Source organism: Triturus cristatus, chromosome 3_2 (assembly GCF_964204655.1).
Source record: "Triturus cristatus chromosome 3_2, aTriCri1.1, whole genome shotgun sequence".
NCBI lineage: Eukaryota > Metazoa > Chordata > Amphibia > Caudata > Salamandridae > Triturus > Triturus cristatus.
The window spans coordinates 147,465,104-147,486,369 of NC_140584.1; the positions used below are offsets into that span (position 1 = coordinate 147,465,104).

The 21,266-nt window shown below is 43.0% G+C and overlaps 1 protein-coding gene across 1 annotated transcript in view; it reads left to right on the forward strand.

Moving 5' to 3' along the window:
- LOC146856907 (5-hydroxytryptamine receptor 3A-like) overlaps positions 1 to 21,266 on the forward strand; it is a 131,689-nt gene that overhangs the window by 23,764 nt on the left and 86,659 nt on the right. The window contains exon 2 of the mRNA XM_085646779.1: positions 7,726 to 7,892. Coding sequence (XP_085502905.1) covers positions 7,726 to 7,892 — 167 coding nt within the window. The remainder of the gene's footprint in view (positions 1 to 7,725; positions 7,893 to 21,266) is intronic.

Below are 21,266 nucleotides of genomic sequence, written 5' to 3' on the forward strand. Positions count from 1 at the left end.
CTAGGGTACATGGAGTCCATTTTAAAGAGAGAGCAGATGGGCTGAGGTCCTGAATGGCAGGATCTCAGGCCAACTAAGTCGAAAAACCAGCTAGACACTAGGCAAAAATTTGGGGGTAACCATAGTCAGATATCCACCTTCCTACAACCATAAGATGTGCATTGAGGGTGCTGCTACTTTTCTTGCTTTATGGAACCATTGACTCTGCACAAGTATGTACCTTCCCACATACTTATACGTTTGAAAATGTTAACCTTCTATTGCTGGTATGACTTTCTTGGAATGTCCACAAATCTTCTCCTAATACCAATTGAATGATAACAAAAATTCCACATTATTAGAGCAATTTCTATACTTGCAAATCCCATGTGGGTTAAATGTCTGCTAGTTCTGAATCTGTGACTCAAGGTTGAGATTTTGGATACACAAATGCATTTATTTGCGCCCCTCCTGAAATTAGGAACACAAATACCTTTGTGAATCTGGTCCTCTAGGAGCTTTTCCTGGTGATCCTGAAGGAAGTGAGTGAGTGTAAACTTCACAGGTAGAACCTAGATGTACTTTCTTCTTTTTAGGCCTTGAATGAGAATATTTGGGTATTTCAAATGTGTCCAGACATGATTTCACAAATTCCAGCATGTCATTTGTCCGTACTATTGGGACCCGGTGTTTCAAGGTGTGTTAGTCCTATTAGTTCAGCAGAAATCTGTAAAGACTACAATACCTAGAATGCTCCAGTCTAGGGTGTTAAAATAAAAATTGTGCCACTTATTTCGCTTTTTTTCACGCAACGCAGCAAGACAACTTGGTGCGCTGTGCTACGCTGCGTGGAAGGGAGAGGGCAGGAATGTGCCACATTTACCATCCAATATATGGTGCATTCCTTCCCTCTCCTTGGGCTGGCAACTCATTGCAGCCCATGCCAACACAGGCACCCTTGCGTCACTGTGCAAGGGTAGCTGCTTAGCAGGCAGGATTGTTTTTGTGCAGGTACGGACACCTTCCTGACCAAAAACAATTCTTGGAGTCAATTTCCTCTTCACCAAGGTGCTGCTGAATGCAGCACACTTAGAAAGAGAAAACATAAAGGAGAAATAAAGATGTCTCCTCATTGGCCATCTGATGAGAAGGCGTACAATTCCGATGCATTACCATGTCTAGCAGTGTTGGTAAATCTGTGAATGAGTCAGGATGCATACTTGGATGTGTGGGAAAATCCAGGCTCCACCCATGTAAAGCCTTTGCCACTACATGGTTTGGTAAATCTGATTCTAGATATTGAGTCACTCTATGCAGGCTTGCGTGGCGCAAGGTCGATGCACAACAATGATAAATCTGGCCATGTCTTTGGTGGCATGGGGGGTCAGCTAGTTAACTTAAGTACTTCTCAAAGTCAGTCTCTTGTGTTCAGCACTCCTATCATCACCTATGCTGCTCCTTGCCCATGATCCATCCTTTCACTTCCCCTGTCCCTCGCTCTGTGGCAGTTTTCGACTGCAAGAAGAGGTATCCCAAAGGCTCAATAATTACATGAATGAAACATCTACGTCTACATTCACTGTTGGGGACTCTTTTAAAAGTGGGTTATTCCTGGACATTGCTGTAAATCATAGCTGAGTGACTAAAGCAAGTGGAATCTGGTTTGTGATGATGACAAAGAGAACGAGAGAGAGAGTATGTGTGTGTGTCTATGTGTGTGTAAGGCATAGAGACTGAGAGGGAGGGAGAGAGAGAGAGAGAAAGAGAGAAGAGAGAGTGTAAGAGGGAGAGATTCATGGGAGAGAAAGGGAAAGAGGTGTGCAGAGAGACAGAAGAGAAAGAAGAAGAGGGGCAAAGGAGAAAAAAAATAGAAAACAAGTAAGAAAAATTGGGACGACTGCAGAAAAAGGGAGAGAGAAAGAGAGAGCTAGCAAGAATGAGAGAAAGACAGAGGGATAAAGACAAAGAAGTAAAGCATGAGGGAGGGAGAGAGAATGAAAGGGTGGAGAAAGAAAGGAAAATTAATCAGGAAAGTGAATCAGAAGGAAAGAAGAATGATGAAAATAGAGATATAGAGCGGGAGAGAGAACAATAGAGAGTGTGGCAGTGAAAGAGAGGCGGAGAAAGAGAGACCAGAGTGGAGAAATATTTCTAAAAAGGGAAGAAAGAATATGAGACTAAAGAAGGAAAGGCAAATGAGAGATAGAAAAAGTGACTGCTATGGTATGTTAAGTTAAATGATATTTGTTTAGCCCTCATTCGCTAAGATGTTTTTATGGTGATGAAGGTAAGCCTTTACAGTCTACTAACAGTTTGCAACATCTTGAGAAAATCCATATCTTCAGAGCTTTTAGAAAAGAAGAAAGTAGGAAGAAAAGGAATAGTAGGGATGCTAAGAAGGGTGCTCAAAAAGGGAGGCAGGCATGACAGAGAAGCTGTGACATCCCAGACGAGTTCTGTTGTGTTTGCGAACAGACTCCAAGGGCCTGATTTAGACCTGTGCCCTATTATAAACATGATGGATGGCCCATACCCCAACATTTAAATTAGGTTCTAAGTGAGAAGACAAGTACTTAAATAGTTTAGATTGCCAGGAGTGAAGTCACGTATATGTGCATTCTCGGGCCACTTCTCCAGGGCCTTGTGTCAAATTACACCGAGACAAGCAGCACTGGTGGAACTGAAAGCACATCCTTTTGAACCTTTCATATATGCTTCAGGTCCCTTCCTCTCACACGACAGGGCAGTGGGAAAAGAAAGGAATTAAATGCAGATATCCTTTTGTTTCAAAACATTAATAATAACTTTAGGTGGCAGCCGAGCATCGCGTGTGAGAATATTCCTGTCAGGGACACGAATATGTTTATCTGATTGTACTTAGACATCGAGTCATCAACCGGGAGGCCACAGAGAAGGTTTGGGGTGATATCTCGGCTCTGCACCTGACTTACGGATGTCACTGGGAGGGCGGGAGACATTCTGAAAAGTAAACAATATAAGCCCATCACAACAAAGGTTCATGCTGTGTAAAGGAGCATTGGTGAAAGCAGTTTGTAAATAGATTGTTGAGGTGAGTATGTCACAAATACGGTTTCATCTGCATGTTATGGAATATCACCAATGAGATAGCTAAGGAGGTTGAGTATCTGCTGCAGTTGTATGCATGTGACCTGCAGGCCACAGGTTTCAGTGCTCATCAGACAGCTTGGTTCGTAATTGCATCCGCCACATGTGTTTGTGTAAGTGTATGTATGCTTGTAGTTACTTCGATTAAATGTTACATACATATTTTATATATGAATAACACAACTTCAAGGACTAGAAGGGTGGGTGTGAATTTCAAGCAAAATTCTCAGGTTTCCTAGTTCCATGCATAAGTACCTCATCTAGTCCGAATTTTTAGTTTGTATTTTGGTACTTTTAATCCAGAATTCATAATGGGTTATACTGAACAGCAGGTTGCACAAAGCACGTAGAAAACATGGACGAAATGAGATCTACATGCTTGGAACTGGGAAACCAGAGTGCTTTGCTTTATATCAGCAGGGCATCTCAGGCTTGATTTGCTCCACATAGAAAAGTATTGTGTACTTTTTGGGTTGAATAAACCACCGTACAAAGAACAGAATATGATGAGGGCATGGATGGCAAACCAATGTAAGTATGGTATTTTTAACTTCTAATGATGGAACTCCTCCATATGCAGGGCAGGATCCCATATCCGGTACAATGTACAGCCTCTGCGGTCACACCACCATTGTTCGAAAATCCAACCTCCCTCATCTGCACCCACACACAGTGAGTGGCCTCCCTGACATCTGCATACACTAGGCGCAGATCAGAGCCACTCTGAATAAAGTCTACTAATATTCAATCCACTGACATTACCAACTCCAGCTCAAAGCAAACAGGACAACCCCAACCCCCCTATGTAGTACTTACACCAACACTGGCAGTTCTTACTCGACACTGCATTAACTGATGGCCACTGCACCTGCATATTAATGTTTTAGTTGTGGTGAGAATGGCAGATTTAGAAGGAGCGCCAGGAAGGCCTGGATTTCTGGGGCCTGAGTTGAAGGAAATGATTGGAACTGCAGGCCCAGGCCCAAGAACAGCCCCACAATTCACATTTGGCAATACCAATCTGACAATTGAGCCCTTCTTGCAAAAAGGGGTGGCTGGAACAAATGAACGGATGAGTAGAGTGATCCGATCACATCCATACGTTCCATGTACAAACCTAAAAATGGAAGGATGGAAGTCATACACATTTATTCCATTCTGCCTGTCCACCTCCCTTCACTGTACGAAAACTAACAAAAGAGCTGGTCAACAGATGCCCAATGGTGCTGAGACAGCCTTCCTTGGTGCAACGGCTGCCAAGAATGGTACACACACTGCACTGGACACTTGGGAGGCATTGTAAAACAGAAATAATTTGATGATATTCCCCAGAATCAAATAAAACCATTGCTGTAGAATTAAAGCTGTTGATGTTTTTTGACCTCACATGGGAGGTAGATGGGCCTGTGTGTTTACTTGGGTTCATAATGTGGTTTGCCTGGTAAGTCAGTCAGAAGTGTTTACGGTAACAGATTTGGAAACATGTCAGATATTGTAAGGGTAATCACTACATAAAGTGGGCTGAACTTGTCACGAGTACCACGTCATGGGACCTACCATTAGGCCTAATTGTTGATGTACTAGTCAATTGTCTGTGGAGAGTTAAAATAGGGTTGGTTAGCCAGTCACCTTTCACATGTTCTTAGGTTGGAGACTGATCGGCTGCCGGTATGTTGGATGTGTCTCCTTGTGTAATGTGACTGTGCCACAAACGCCTTTTGTAGTTATTATAACCCTGCTCTCGCATGGATGTCCATTCACCAAAATGCCTGGGGTAGCAGAAGTGACATCAGATGCCCTTTGACCTTAGTGACATCACAGGAAGTGACAGTGTTTGACTGTTGCCCCAGTGATGTCACAGGAAGTGATGTTCCACAATCATTGATACTGTTGTCATTAAATAAAGTGGCATCACTGAAATATAAAAACGAACCTCCCAATAAGTGATAATGAAAAGCAACAAAGATATACTACAGTAGATAACATTTTTACTAAATTTCTGTGATGATATTTCAGGGCTGCTACCACAAAACGTCATCAACATATACGAGAGTGACTGCCATAGAAGACCAGTTGCCGCCACCTTCCTCTTAAATAGACCTTAAAATGTTTAACGCACAGATCCACATACCCTAATCTCAGTCATTGCATGGCAACCATAATATCCTTAGCCACAAACATAACATGCTGGGACATAGCCTCAACAACCGCAATTCAGCCTCAAAAGCCAAGGCAGAATCTCCAAGTGCAGGCAAAGCCAGTAGATGGCCAGACATTACACAATATGCATTTGCCAGTGGCTGCTCCTCGAGGGAGTGCTGCGGGGCGGGTGAGGGGCAGGGTGGGGGGATATAAACTCCGGCACAGGACGGACCGGAGTTGAGTAAAGAAATAAATGAAACAAATTACATTGCGCGCTGCCTCCCCGATTTGGCGTTGCAGCGCGCGCAGTGTAATTCATTTTATTTATTTATTTCTTAACTCAACTCCGGTCGGCCATATGCTGGAGTTTACTACCCCCACCCTGCCCCTCCCCCACCCCGCCCCACCGCCCCGCAGCACTCCCTCGAGGAGCCGTCACTGGCATTTGCTGATACATAATTGAATAGTCCTTAATCAAAGACTAGCCCTTGGTGGTACATATGTGCAAGCTCTCCTTACAGGAGAGTTCTACCTTTACAATCTCACAAAGATGGTTCTAAACATTTGCTACCTTATTCACACTGCATACAGGGTTCTCACATATAGAGATAAAGTTACCTACCACTAACCTCATTCATCTTAGCTCCCTCTGAATATTCAGATAAGTGAAGTATGGAGTGCTATTTGTTCTAATAAATTATCTACTATTGAAATTTTTAGGTCGAGGCTAGGCAGCACATGCGCTGTCTTCAAAATATGCTGTATTAACTCTGTGGGCTTACAGCCCGCTTATTGCCTTTTTATTCTTTTTAATTGTCGTTCAAAAAGGTGTCCTTGCTCACGGTTAATCCTTCCTCATTGTCCCTCCTTTTTGTGTTTGGTTTCCTCCCACAGTGCACCGCCCAGTTACTGTTAACATTATGCTTCTGTGTTTATGTGTTCACTTGGGGGGACTATTTTTTCTTTGATTTCTGCTTGTGTCACTGTTTGCCCGATTTCAGTGGTTCAGCTTTGGCGTCCATCACTTGATCTCCCTGTCCTGTTCAAATATCGAGGTGAAATGTCAGACGCATCAGACACTGTTTATGAGGGCGCCTCTTTAAGGTTGTCTGGCTTGAAAGTGTGAGAATTTCCCCCAATCACCTCTCACATCTCTGCTTGTTGCTTTAGCGAGCCTTGCACACCTAACCTTCAGCTGCCCAACCTTGCAGCACAGTTAAGGGCAATGCCTGGGCAACTCTTGTCGCATTTTCTCTGATGCTTGTGTATATAATGTGAACTTGAGCGACTCAAAGGTGTTGGAGAACTTTACATAAGCACTAGTTTCCATTAGACAATGTCATATTAATTTTTGGGGCACTTTTATAGAGCGGGAACTCGACAGACGTAAAGGTATTGAAGCGTTTTACAAAAGCACCAGTTACGTTAAACAAGGCCAGATACATTTTTTTTTTTTGGTGCACTGAGATTAAGTGATGCCAATGCCGTCGCTGTTTATTCATTATTTCTCCTCTACCTGATGAATGGGAGCATTTTGTTGTTGTTGCTGCTATGTACCTTGCTCCTACACCCAGTGGGCTGGGAAAGAGGGCTGGACCGGAGGGCCTGCTGGTAAACGGATGGTGCGAGCAGGGTTTTGAATGGAAAACTCTGGAGAAGGGTGCCTGGCAAATAGAGGTCTGCAGGAGGAGGGATGTGATGTCTCTGTGATTGGAAAGTACTTCACTGCTTTTTTTCATACGCTGGTCAATACTCTAGTGATGCAGTTGCACACAGAATGTTATAGTCCTGTTGACTTGCATTGAGGCGTTTCTTTCTGTCTGTCTATAAATGTTTCCTGAGGTAAGCATGTATTCCTGAATCAGACTGCATGACCCAGTGTGTAGTAATTGTATAGCACTTCAATCCCTGGTGGCACAGCACCCAGGATAATGTGCTGCATAGCTAAACACTTATAAGGTCCCAAAGGCGAGACCTTGGCTATGCCAATGCTTGTTCTCTGTGGATACACATATGCCTTCATCTATTTTTGGGATCTAACCTACCACCAATGCCTTGTTTATTATGGATTTACAAACAGATATGTTTGTTGGTGTGCAAAAGGTTTTCAGGACATTCCAGTCGTGCAAGCTCACCCCCACCTATGGGTGCAAAGTTTCTTACCCCTGCATGCATGTATGAGTAGATATTTTACAAGGACATAAAAATGGTTTGCGAATCTTAAAAGTGGATTTACGCTTATAAAACGGAATATTTGGCGTTTTAACTGAAGACAGTAGCGCAAATGATTTAGAAAATCAACTCATACTGAAGTGAAGGCCTGAAAATCTTTTTTACACTCCCCATGTCCCTCATACTAAGTACGGCGGCTCTATGCACCCATAAAAATAGGGAAGCAATCCAGAAATCCAGTCTAGCGATCATGGAAACGCAGATGATTGTAAACAGAAAGAGTTTTCTTCTCTCTGTTCTTTACAGAAACCTGTAAAACAACGAGCGTATCCGCCAGCTGCAGCAAGCCAACGCTGATCCGTCTTTTCGACCACCTGATGGACGGCTACCAGAAGAGCGTGCGCCCGGTCCGTGACTGGAAGCAGGCGACCGACGTGTCCATCGACGTCATGGTCTACTCCATTCTCGACGTGGTAAGGCCCACCTCCCCCCCATCCTTCATTCGGACACCTACTCAATTAGCGCCTTTTGAACCTTTGATGTAATTTATAGAATAACATACTCGAAAGGCGCACGCGCTATGGGCCAATCAGGACGCTCGAGACGACTGTACATGCCATATTGGCCATCAAACACCTCTACGCATCGGGAATTGGTGAAAATGAGAAAGCGCAATGGACACATGCGTGAACCCTACAGCAGGAGGGAGTCTAAAGAACTGAGGGCTAAATCACACCCATTTGTAGAACACGTCAAAATATATATGTAAATAATAAGGCAATATAACACGTTGGTCGCAAACACTGATATACCTGAGATATTGCTTCTCCCTCTTAATAACAGCGGTGCAGCACGCATGCCAGGGGTAATGCAAGCAAGGAAAAGCACCCCCCCCCCCCAATCACCTGGTTCTGTAGTTACATACCGCTACAACTGGGAAGCACAATGCCTGTCAAAGCCTTAGGCCCTGGTACAACAACACTTGCTGCACATTTGATATGCACCGGCCTGGGTCACAACTCACTCAGAAAACCATTAAGCCCTACTGCCATTTTGGCATTACCACTGAGGGTAAATAGTTTGAGGGTTAGTCACCAAATTCCAGCGTCACTATGCGTTCTGCCTGGGTGTCAGTGGTGACGACGGAATGCGAAAAGCCACTCCATTGACTAATTTAAGCTAGAGTTTAAAGAGACAATTTCACTATTATGGCATGGGGGCACAGTACAAAGTGCGCGGTTAGGGCAGCTCACTGGGTTAAGGCACTTTCTTAAGAGATCTGTTTTCAACCTGGAGGCCATTCTAATGGGGGTTTGACACTGCTGTTCAAGCTTCCTTGGAAAATAAAGTGAATGAAGTTGAGTTGGGTGATATAACGTCTGCTGTGTGTCTAGCTCTTTAAATTTGACTATTTCGAGCGGAACTAAACTAATTTGCAAATAGTTGGTACCTGTCAGAAAAGAAACAAACCAATTTAAAATGATTTGATGGATTGTGACTTGGTACAATCCCCATACATTATGCACTTGCAGGTTCCTTATACTGTAGAATCTTAAACCCATGGGTCGTATCACATAAAGCGAGAACTTGAAGTAACTGGTGAATATATATGTTTGCTTAAGTTCAAAATGTTATAAAGGCACTGACATATTCACCTAACTATATGTCACTTTTACCTTTTTTTTTTTGTGAATTTGTATGTTAAAAATAAAATCTGATCTTGTTGTCACACCTCACTATAACATCACTTTAATACTTGTTTATTTTCATTGAATTTCTAGGGCTTTTATTAAACTTAAAGTAATATATTATTACCATACGTGAAGCCAAGCCACTCACAATCAACCAACCCCACGCTGCACACGGCTCTCGGCTGTGCACGGCATGGGGTTAGATGGGGCCCTTTGTTTTTAAAAAGGGGAGGGAGTGCAGGCAGCCTCCCTTCCGCAAGCCACTACTGGCCCCGAGGACCCTGTCCCCGGGGGAAGAAAATATATATTTAGGGGAGGGAAACGTGCATGGGGTTGGATGGGGCCCTTTGTTTTTAAAAAGGGGCGGGAGTATATGCAGCCTCACCACCACAAGCCACTATTGGCCCAAGGGACCATATCCCTAGTAACGAAATATATTATTAGGGGACGGTGATGCGTGGTCCTCTTTCCTGAGCCTTTTGAGGACTGAGGAAGCCATCCCCTAGAGTCAAATACATTAACATTAAGGAAGGAGGGCGTTTGGCCGCCCTCCTCAGCCCAGATGAGCTCTGGGATTCCCATCCACAGGGCCATACTTTAATTATAGTAGAGGGGGTGCATGGCCCCCTTCCCTGAGTCTTAAGATGCTCTGGGTCCCGCATCCCCCAGGGTCCAAAATCCTGACTATTTGGGGAGGTGGCAAGTGGCCCCGCCTCCCCAAGCCCAAATGGCCCCCATCCCTGGGTCCATATTTCCAGGACATACATATATATATATATAATTATCTACTGGCGGTCGCCAGTAGATAGTTATAGTTAGGACCCTGTTTCCATAGGAAATCCGCAACATTCTATTTGGAATAACTTTGGCGCCGGTCGATGAATCCTCGCGAAATTTTCAAAATAGGTGGGGCGCTACGCTCCGCTCCTACCCTGAAAGTCTCGGGGGGATTCGTCAAGCGGGGGCTGAGAAAAAAGGGGGGTCCCAAAACGCTTTTTTCCCATGCATTTTTCCATAGGACCTTTAGACACAGCTACAGCCCGAACGGCTGAACAGAGTTACTTGAAATTTGGCAGAGAGGTAGTCCTCAGGTCAAGAAAGTGCCTTTTGTAGGTCTGGTGTAAATCTGTTCAGTAGTTCCTGAGAAAATAGCATTTAAATCAATATATATATGTGGGCGGAGCCTAACCACACATCTCATCCTGAGATCTGATTGGCTGTCAGCACTTCATCCAAGAAGTGTTGGCAGCCATCTTGTGACCAATATACATGATAGCACCTCATTAAAAAGCATTGCAGTTAATAGAAGATTTTAAGACTTTAGTTACATTATAAATCATTTGTTGATGGTACCATACTCATTTTAGGAATTGTGGAATGTTCTAAGGTGATTTCACCATGTGAAAAAGCCTTCTGCTGGGATATCATGATTGAGAGAAAAATATTTTCTCATGCTTTTACCACAGAGGTTTGGAAGGTGATCTATAAGCTAAACTGAGAGCTTATTTTCTGTAAATTCACATTATCTTTCTCAGTCATGTGAGAATGAAGTCTGACATTCTCAGTAAAACATGTACATCCAACAAGGGCAGAGACTGTCAGTTGATTCCTTTGTGTTCTACTGCAGCTTTCCAGAGTGTTCCAAAGAACTACTAGAGCGCTTACCGTCCTACTTATGATAAATGTATGGCACACCTGAAGCCATCTTGCTTGGATTAAAGTGGTAACTCTTAAAACATTTAATTTAAAAAGGAACAAAATGAGGGGGTTCATTTTTCCATAAAAAGTATGATTAGTGCTGCAGAAAGAAAAATTAGGGCACATTTTGAGTGACTTCTCAAATCCTGACATGCAGACTGAAACATGCACTTTCAATACCAGCAGCAGTTTTCCCTGGTGAGCAGTAGCTTTACTACAGTGATCTAATGAGCAAAAAGAGTGCTAACATTCTGATTTTATGGCAAATGTGTGACACATTTGAATGCCTTCTTGATGGAATCAAAGTAAAAAACTGAAAGTATTTCCTACTGAGGAGACTGCAGTAAATGAGGAAATTAGGAAACTTCATAACAAATAAGTCTCCCAAGATGGCCACCAGAGACAAAAGAGCCCAAATGTAGCCCAAATATCACCCAGATGTAGCCCAAGTATAGCCCAATGACAGAATGTCCAAGAATGTTCTTAAAAACAACTAGAGCACTTACTGTCTTCATTATGACAAAAGTATGGCACACCTGAAGCCATCTTGATTGGAATAAACTGGTAACACTTAAAACATTTAATTTAAAAAGGAACACAATGAGGGGGTTCATTTTGCCATAGAAATTATGATTAATGCTGAAGAAAGAAAATGAGGGCACATTTTGAGTGACTTCTCAAATCCTCTTCTATTTCATTAAAAAATTCTGACATGCAGACTGAAACATGCACTTTTAATACCAGGAGCAGACTTACATGGTGAACAGTAGTTTTACTACAGTGATCTAATGAGCAACTAGAGTGCTAACATTCAGAATTCATGGCAAATGTGTGACATATCTGAATACCTTCATGATGGAATCAAAGTAAAAAACTGAAAGCATTTCCGACTGAGGAGACTGCAGTACATGAGGAAATTAGGAAACTTCATAACAAATAAATCTCCCAAGATGGCCACCGGAGACAAAAGAGCCCAAATGTAGCCCAAAATCACCCAGATATAGCCCAAATATAGCCCAATGACAGAAGTGTGCAAAACACTTATTATTTTGTGTTTTTGAAGTGTTATATAGTGCAGACTTGTCAGGTATTGGAGTGCTTTACATGAGCATTGGTTACATCACACAAGAACAAATTCATTTTGGTTGTAGACATGGGGAGACTAACTGATTTGACCAGAATCACAGAATGTCGAGCTGAAGCAGAAACTTCAACCTGGTTCCCCAGTTGCAAAGTCTGCAGTTCTGGAAGTAACACCACATCCTCTCCCATAAGTGCAACATTTAATCAAGTTGTCAACTAGATAAAAAAACATAAAGATAACAAATAATTTAAAAGTGCTTTGTCGCTATTTGAAAACTCAGAAAATATGTCCTTATTTTAGTCTTTTAGAGCACTAACCATAATTTTGATGCCAATAAGACCCTCTCATATATGTAATTTCTAAAGGAATGCTCTAGGTATTACACTTTTGATTACATCAAGATGATGTCAGGCGTTCCACACTTTTGTAATAAATATAGAATGTTAGCAATCTAGTTGTTCATTAGGATACTGTTGAGAGGCAGAGGCCAGGGGCACGGACTCTGAAAATTGAAGGCAGGTAGGAGGGTGCAAAGGCAACAATTTAACCACACTGAGCAGGCAGGAAGGGCCGTGGAAGCACAACAGACTATGGAGGGCAGTGGAAAGGGGGGCAGGGGCAACAAACCAACAATACAGGACTTGCAAGCGAGGCTGTTGGAGGGAAGATCTATTACGGGTCAAGGAAGCTAGGGGCGGTCCCCAGAGCCCCGGGAGCCACCACAGAACTGAGCAGGAGAGTGAGTCAGGGACAAAAGGGGCACCTTAATTTGAGCCGGGGTGCCTAGGAACGCTTGCTCCAAAAATGAAGAAAACAGACATATGAGACATGGAATTGGAGGCAGAATACAATGGCAGTTTAATGAGAAGATGCAACTTCAAAGAAACCGCAGAATAGAGACATAAAGTACAAAATACAGAATCCAGATAATCATACAGCTGTCATGATATTCTCTGTATCTCAATTAATGGACTGACAGAGAGAGAGAGAAAACACATCTATAAATGCATCATGAGAAACAAGTTACACCAAGGAAAATGTTACCTAGGGACACTCACATTTACTCTTAGAGCAATCATTCCTGCAATTACAATACAACATCTTTTAAATGCAAAAGTAAAGAGAACAATGGTTAAACATAACATGACATTTCATATAGGTAAAATAGAATAAGATACTTCAAGCAAAGCAGAGCAAGACATTTTAAGCAAAGGAAGACAGCTCCCAGTTCTTGGGGAAAACCTGCACAGCCTGTTAACCTACATACAGACGGCGAGGTTGTCCGTCGATATCTGTGGGTGCGCCCTTTTTATATCATTTTGTGGGCTCCTTTGCACGCTACATCTACCTACGTATGCTACCCAAAAGCTTCGTCTGCAGATTTTACCAGACATTTTGTCATTTACCCACTTAATGCTGACAATGGACTGGGTGAAAAGGTCAGTCTCTCAGGCCAATCGCTTATCGTAAGTTCCATAGAGCAAGCAGAAAATAATGGGTATTGTACAGGAATTCAATATATTCATGTATAAAATCTCCTCAGTTCTCCTAACTTGACGCTCTGCGGTTGCCACTTCCTTAAAAGCGGGAAACCTGCCCAGGAAGCAAGTACCAGTCCAGGATGCAGCCTACTGTATGTCGACAGCTTCAGGGGGATGTTGAACTTTGATACCGAGCACGGAGCACTCGGGTAGGGTGGGGGCTACTAGTTTGGAGCAGAAGGCCTCGCAGACCTGCCTTCAGACTGCTATACACTAAAATTGCAGAGCTATGGTCAATTTAACAAAGAGGCCTACATATTGAACAGAAGGGCCTACACAGGGGTTTTATGCTGGCTGAGTGGTAAGGATGTCTCAGGATAATTATATAGCAACACAGGACCCGCTGGTCAATTTAATACGGCCTACAAATGCGGCTGGCAGGGCAAGGACAAGGGTCTCATACTTCAGGTGTGGACAGAACGGGCCAGGGGCCCCCTGTGATACAAAATCTACCCTCCTTCAAGGCTGTGGCAATGTAATAGACCATTGTGGGCAGAAGGAAGAGGCAATGGTAGTACAACCATACATGCCAACAGACCCAATTCAGCCAGGAAACGTCCAATGTTTTTAAGCTCAAATGGGCTTTATTTGATCTGTCTCCTGTCTACAATATCCTCTTTTTCAATGTAACTCAAAGGGGAAAATCAATACCCCAGTTTTTTTTCAAAATCTCCCTCTTACCAAGTTCAAAATGTTCGCAAGTATGGTACATTGGATCATGGAAGGAAATGGGATAGGGACATGGACTTGGATAACAGAGGACAGGAGAGACATGGAGAGGTGCACCAAACTGACCCTGCAGGGCAGGCATCAGGGTTTGCAGCAGCACAATACACCACACAGGGCATGCAGGACGGGAGTGCAGCACAACAATCCATAGAAAGCAAGAGGGAGGGGACAGGACCATGCACATGGACAACAGAGAACAGAGGGGCAAGAGGCAATGGTAGCTAGCTGACCATAATGGACAGACAGGAGAGAAGGCTGCAGCATAACAGACCATAAAGGGCAGGAGGGACGGATCAGGGGCATTACAATGGAACAGACAAGCCAGGAGGGAGGGAGTAGGGGTCTGCACATGTAAACAGAGGGCTGGGGGCAAGGGGGCAGGGCAGGAGCAGCAAGATAGCCATGGAGGTCAGGCAGGATGGGCACTAGAAGCAAGACACAACATGAAGAGCAACAGTGAGACTGTGATGGCATACACACAGACCATGGAGGGAAGGTGGGAGGGGGTCAGGGGCAGCTAACTGACCACACAGGGAAGGTGGGAGGGGCCATGGCAGCACAGAAGACCATGCATGGCAAGTGGGAGGGTTAGTGGCAGCACAATGGCTATGATGGGCAAGAAGGAGGGTGCAGGGGCATGCACAAAGGACGATGGAGGATAGAAGGGAGGGTCAGGACCTGTGCACAGACAAGAAAGTTCAGGGGAAGGGGCCTCACAACAGACCACACGGGGCAGGCAGGAGGAGCAGTTGCAGCACAACAGACCAGGGAGGGCAGAAGGGTGTGGCAGTACAATGGACCATGTAGGACAGGAGGAAGAGGATAGAGGCATGGCATGTGGACAGGCAGGGTGGAGGTGGCAGGGACAGGTTACAGTCATCTGACAATGCTAGGCAGGTGGGAGGGGAGTGGCAGCTCAACAGAACACTCAGAGTAGATAGAAGTGGCAGGTCCATGGGACATGGTGGGCAAAAAGGATGGAGCAGGGGCATGCACAAAGACATCGGAGGGCAGGGGGAAGGAGAATAGGGGCAGCAAGCTAAGCACAGAGTTTAAGCAGGAGGTCAATGATGGGGCATAGAATTGGGCAATGGAGGGCAGGAGGAGTGGACTGGTACATCATACTAAATTGAGGGCAGTGGCAGCACATCAGACCATGCATGGCAGGAGGGAGGAGGCTAGTCCATGGATTCACACAACATAGGATAGGGAGGAGGGGGATGGGGCAGCAAGCTAACTGTTCAGAGAAGGCGGGTATTAGAAACTTTATTGTTTTTAAAACATTTTGTCTGTGCAAACTACTTAAAATATGAACAAGTATGCAGCATAATCTCACTTTTATTCAGGAAGAAGAAGACGTTAGTGACTGTGACTCCAGGCTCACTTGGCAAAAACACCCCCTGACCCTCCACCCCCTATCGCAAAATGTAATGCCCGTGAAAAGGGTAGGTGAACACAGTGTTATATAGAACATAGTCCTGAGAGCACGATTGAAAATGAAAACTAGATATAGTGTATGGTATAAACTATGCACCAAAAAGTGTGATATAAGATGAACCAGGCGTGAAATATAATATGCAATACATTGTGCGCAATGACAGATTCATTGGAGAGCGCGAGATAGCACAGGCACTAGCGCGTGCTATGCGATATGCGCCTTGGAGTGTAATATGCACAGGGCAGTGTTGTGTAACCTAACTAGTCTCTAAAGTTGTAATATAAAATATGTGCTGGGGAGTGTAACGTTGCATATGCACTGTGACAAAGATATGGATCCCAAATTGTAATATGTATGGCATAGCACTGTGCGTTATAACATAGGCATCGAGGAAGGCACGTTAGATGGGGCAATATAACCCGTGCGAAGACAAGTGTGGCATGACATTTTCACGGGGTGGTGTTACAGTGCACATGGGCTAGAGAGTGTCATAGCATATGCACTAGCTAGTGGAATACAATACAGAGGTGTGTGGCACTCGGCAGGCAATGGTGGGTGTAACACAGCATTGGGCTCTGTCAGGAGCGCGCTGTGACTCGCAAGTGATGTTCGTCCCCTTTCCAGAGAGTAAAATAAAAAGTATTACACATCCGGCAGTGGATGTGTGTTTTATTAACTGTGAGGGGGGTTTCTTGCATAGTTTTGGTCGAATTTTTGTCCAATCCCCTTTGAATGGCTTGGTGTGCATGTGTATTAAATGTGCCCGTCAATAGCTACCCATGTTTGTATAAATAAACGACAAGGGTGTCTACCGGGATTAGGCACGGTAGAGCATCAGACATGTCAGAGCTTCACTAGTGGTGTAAATACATTCCACGTGGATTAATTGCATGCATAGTCGCCTTTTAATGAATATCACGCAAATCGTCATGGTGATAGGTACGTACGGTTTGTCCAGCATGTCCTAGGTGTGTCTATAAATATATATTTTTTAAAAATAATAAAAAACAGTGGCCGGCCCTGGGGATTGGGGTCAAAAAAATATAATTAGGAGACAGGCCCTGGGGGATGGGGTCATCAGGGCCAATAAATTAGAATAAGAAGGGGAACCACACAGCCCCCCTTCTTAAAAAAATAAAATAAATAAAAGACTGGCATCGTGCCGGAGGCCATGCCCCCTCCATGCAGCACTCTGCAAACGCGCCCCCAACAGGCATCTCCAGTATGCGCCAGGGAGCTGCGCTGCAGACAGGTGTTCTGAGGCCAAGCCCCTTTTTACACCTCTCTGCAACGCAGCTCTGTGGTGCTTACTGGAGGTACCTAGTGGTCTAGTGTGACCCTAGGGACCCTTAGGATTCAAGGGGACTTAATCTCTCAACTTAGAACAGCCACAGGGCGCGTTTACACAGTGGTGAAGGGAGGGGACGGGGCCTGAGGTGACGTGTGCAAACACGCACCATGGCACGTTTTAAATTGGGGATATAATTTCCCTTCAATACTGAGGGCCCCTGGGGGCTAACTAGCCCACCAAGTGCTTCCAGTAAGCGCCACTGAGCTGCATTGCAGAGAGGTGGTCCAGGCCGTGCCACTTTTTACACCTCTCTGCAACGCAGCTCTGTGGCACTTACTGGAGGTACCTAGTGGGCTAGTTGGACCCTAGGGACCCTCAGGACTCAAATGAACTTAATCTCCCAACTAAAAACGGACACAGGGCGTGTTTACACAATGGTGAAAGGAGGACGCGGGGCCTGAGTTAACGTGTGCAAAAACGCCCTGTGGCCTGTTTTAAGAGGTAGTTTTAATCCCCATGCCCTATTATATACTAGGGGCTTATAGAGGAGGTAAGGCTAATCACAGGGGGACCCCAACGCATAATGTTCCCTAGTGTATGTAGGTGTTTTCACTGTATTCTAAGTGTCTTTTAACATAGCACTGGCTCTAGGACTGGTTAGTCAGACTCAGTTACCACCAGTATCCGTCTGAAAAAGTTGAGGGTACAGGATGATTTTGCAACAAGGCTTCTTTCTGCTCTTATTTTTGTTCTTTCTGCACGTTATCCTTCTTCCTGCACTTATCTTCGTATTTGAGGACTTCTGTTGCTTCTTTCTGCACTTCTTTTGTTTCTTTCTGTGCATTTTTTCTTCTTTCTTCACATGTCCTATCTCTGTAGGCATAGTTAGAAATTAGCATTTAAAAAACCTTTGAAATTAACAGAAAAAACCATAGGTTTCAGGCACGTTATAGTTAGGAATTAGCATTTAAAAAACCTCAGAAATTCACTGAAAAAACTATAGGTTTCAGGGGTGTTATAGTTAGCTGGACTTTTCACTTGTACAAAACCATTGAAATTCCCCCGTTATAGTTAGTTCAGCTAACTATAACTCGCGCGCCCGCAATGCACTGCTGATGACGTCACATATTACATCACTCATGACATGGTCAGTGACATCACTCATGACATCACTGATGACATCTCAAATGACATCACTGATGACATCATCCTTGTGATAGAGTGGCAGACCTCCTCTCACCCTAATATAACCTTTGATACACACATTCAAAAATAGAGACTAAACTTTTCAAAACAATGGACATACCAATACCAGTTACAACAACCTCTTCAGTAATTCTAAGATCCACATACACATCCACTCATTCACCAACAGTCCAATACAGTCACTCATACATGTACTCACTCATCATATGTACTCATACACCTATACATCCTGTTACACAATGCCACTCATCCATAGAGTTACTCACACACATAGTCACTCATGCTAATAAAGAATCAAACATACATTTACATGCATATACAGTTATACACACACCACCACACTTACTTCTACGGAAACTTACACATACTTAGTCTTTTAAACAATCACTTATAGAAACACATACTTATTCATACAGGAACTCTTTCAATCTCTCACTCTGACATATACTCACATATATACACCAATAGTCACATATACTAGTTTAAAACATATGTAGTTACTCATAAAGACACTATTGAGACAGTCATTCACTCACTAACACACCCATACACACACTCATCCACCCATACAGTCCTGCACACATACTGTGTTCAACACATACAAACAGTGAGTCACTCATTCATGCACCTATGCACTACGTAATACCCCCACCGAACCATGCAGACACTCAGACTGATACTCAAAAAACCAACTAATAACCTATATAGACACCCATGTAGCTACTCACCAACCCATGCAGCCACTTATACACAAAGTGAGAGACTGATACAGATATTTACATATTTAAACATTACTCACTAAGCCATGTATTCACTATGATACACTTAATCAGTCAGTTACACAATCAATTTTTCAAAAACAAATCATCCATTTAGACACTTATATACCCATTTATTCTTCCATCGACCTTGAGATATACATATATAAAACATATTTAATTTTCAGAATAACACACATTCACTGGATGATGTCATCAGTGATGTCATCAGTGATGTCATTTGAGATGTCATCAGTGATGTCATGAGTGATGTCACTGACCATGTCATGAGTGATGTAATATGTGACGTCATCAGCAGTGCATTGCGGGCGCGCGAGTTATAGTTAGCTGAACTAACTATAACGGGGGAATTTCAATGGTTTTGTACAAGTGAAAAGTCCAGCTAACTATAACACCCCTGAAACCTATGGTTTTTTCAGTGAATATATATATATATATATATATATATATATATATATATATATATATATATATATATTCAATGAAAAAAACCATAGGTTTCACACACGTTATAGTTAGGAATTAGCATTTAAAAAACCTTAGAAATTCAATGAAAAAAACAAAGATTTCACACACGTTATAGTTAGCTGGACATTTTACTCGTAAAAAACCATTGAAATTCCCCCGTTATAGTTAGTTAAGCTAACTATAACTCGCGCGCCCGCAATGCACTGCTGATGACGTCACATATTACATCACTCATGACATGGTCAGTGACATCACTCATGACATCACTGATGACATCTCAAATGCAAGGTTTTTTAAATGCTAATTTTTTTTTTTTCTTCTATTTTTTTAAACATATTTTTAATTTAATGTTCTAACCTTTTATAAAGACTATGATTAAATTTTTAAAATTCTTTAATATGTTTTTTTAAATATATTTCATAAAATAAACATGTTATAATTTTTTCCAGTACATTTTTTCCTTTTTTTTTTTAGTACGCGTACCGTAAGCTTACGGTAAGCGTACGGTTTACGCAACGTCCGTAATTTATCTACGCTGTTTGCGTATATTTACGCAATTTGCGTAGCCGCGCGTACTCCGCGTGGGACGCGTACGCGTGTACGCTACACGCGCACGTTACGCGGAAGTGTCGGGTAGTGACTGTTATGCGCATGCGCGCAAGCGCGTGTCTTTTTTACACGCATGCGCACTTTTGCCGTAAGCGTACCGTAAGCGTACGGTAGGTCATGTGAAACTACTTTCAGTTCTAGAACTCTCCTACACCACACCCATTCCCCTCATTTCTGCTTGTGATCCCTTAGGAGAAGGAGCTGGGTTGTCTTTGTGATACGATGGCAGAACAGCAGAGCTCTTCTGAGAGTGAGACTAGCACTAGCAGCACTACCTTGAGGCAGAGAGCGAGGAAACAAAAGACCTCTTATGTATGGGATTATTTTACTTTTCCTGAAGGCCAGCTAAAGGTAAATGCACCCTTAGTGACTTGCAAGCTGTGTCAGCGTGTACTTTCAAGAGGTAATCCTGACAGGAAGTATTCCTTTGGGAATCATACCATGATGAGGCACCTCAGGGATGTACACAGAAGGACACATGCTCGACTTTTTGGAGGTAACCCTTCAGAAAGTCAACCAAGCACATCCACAGCAGCTCAGCCTGGACCATCATCTGCAGGGCTGACTCCTTCTTCTGCAGGTCAGGTGAGCCCTTCATCTGTGGGGGGAGCATCTCCTTTTGCTGGCCCTCTGGAAATTAACCCTCGATTTCTGAGGGTTGATATTCGATGTGCCTCTTGTCATGATCTAATTTGTCATAGGGAGACTAGTGTTTCCCTAGTGAACCTCAAAATAGATCAGCACACTTGTCACAGAGACTAATTTTCCCATTCTTTCTTTCCTCTCTCCCTGCATGAACACAACGGCTCTTTTAAGAGCCAACATTATCTTTCATCTTTTTTTTATAGATGTTTTTAAAAACTTTTTTTTTTTTTTTTACCGTACGCGTACGGTGCGCGTAATGTTTTTTTTTTTTTTAAAAAAAACACTAAAAATCAATAATCACATTACAAGGACTTTGAAACACTACAATTATTATTATTGACTTACCATACCCACTCAAAAAAATATTTATTCATTTGTTTTTTTTAAAAAAAATTGCTTTAAAAATGGTTCTAGTTTTCGAAAATTTTCTATATCAATCTGAAAAAAAAGAAAAAAGTATTAATATTTTTTAAACATTTTAAAATACAGTACACGTATTTACATATTTACCCAAAAATATTTTTGCCTTATTTTTGCTGTTTTCAGAATATATTGCATTTCACTTTAAATTGTGAAAGCAATTGCATTCATCATTTAACAGCGGGCAAAAAAAAAATAACAATCTCAAAGATTGTATTAAAAAAGCCCAGAATCTCTTCTCACTTAAA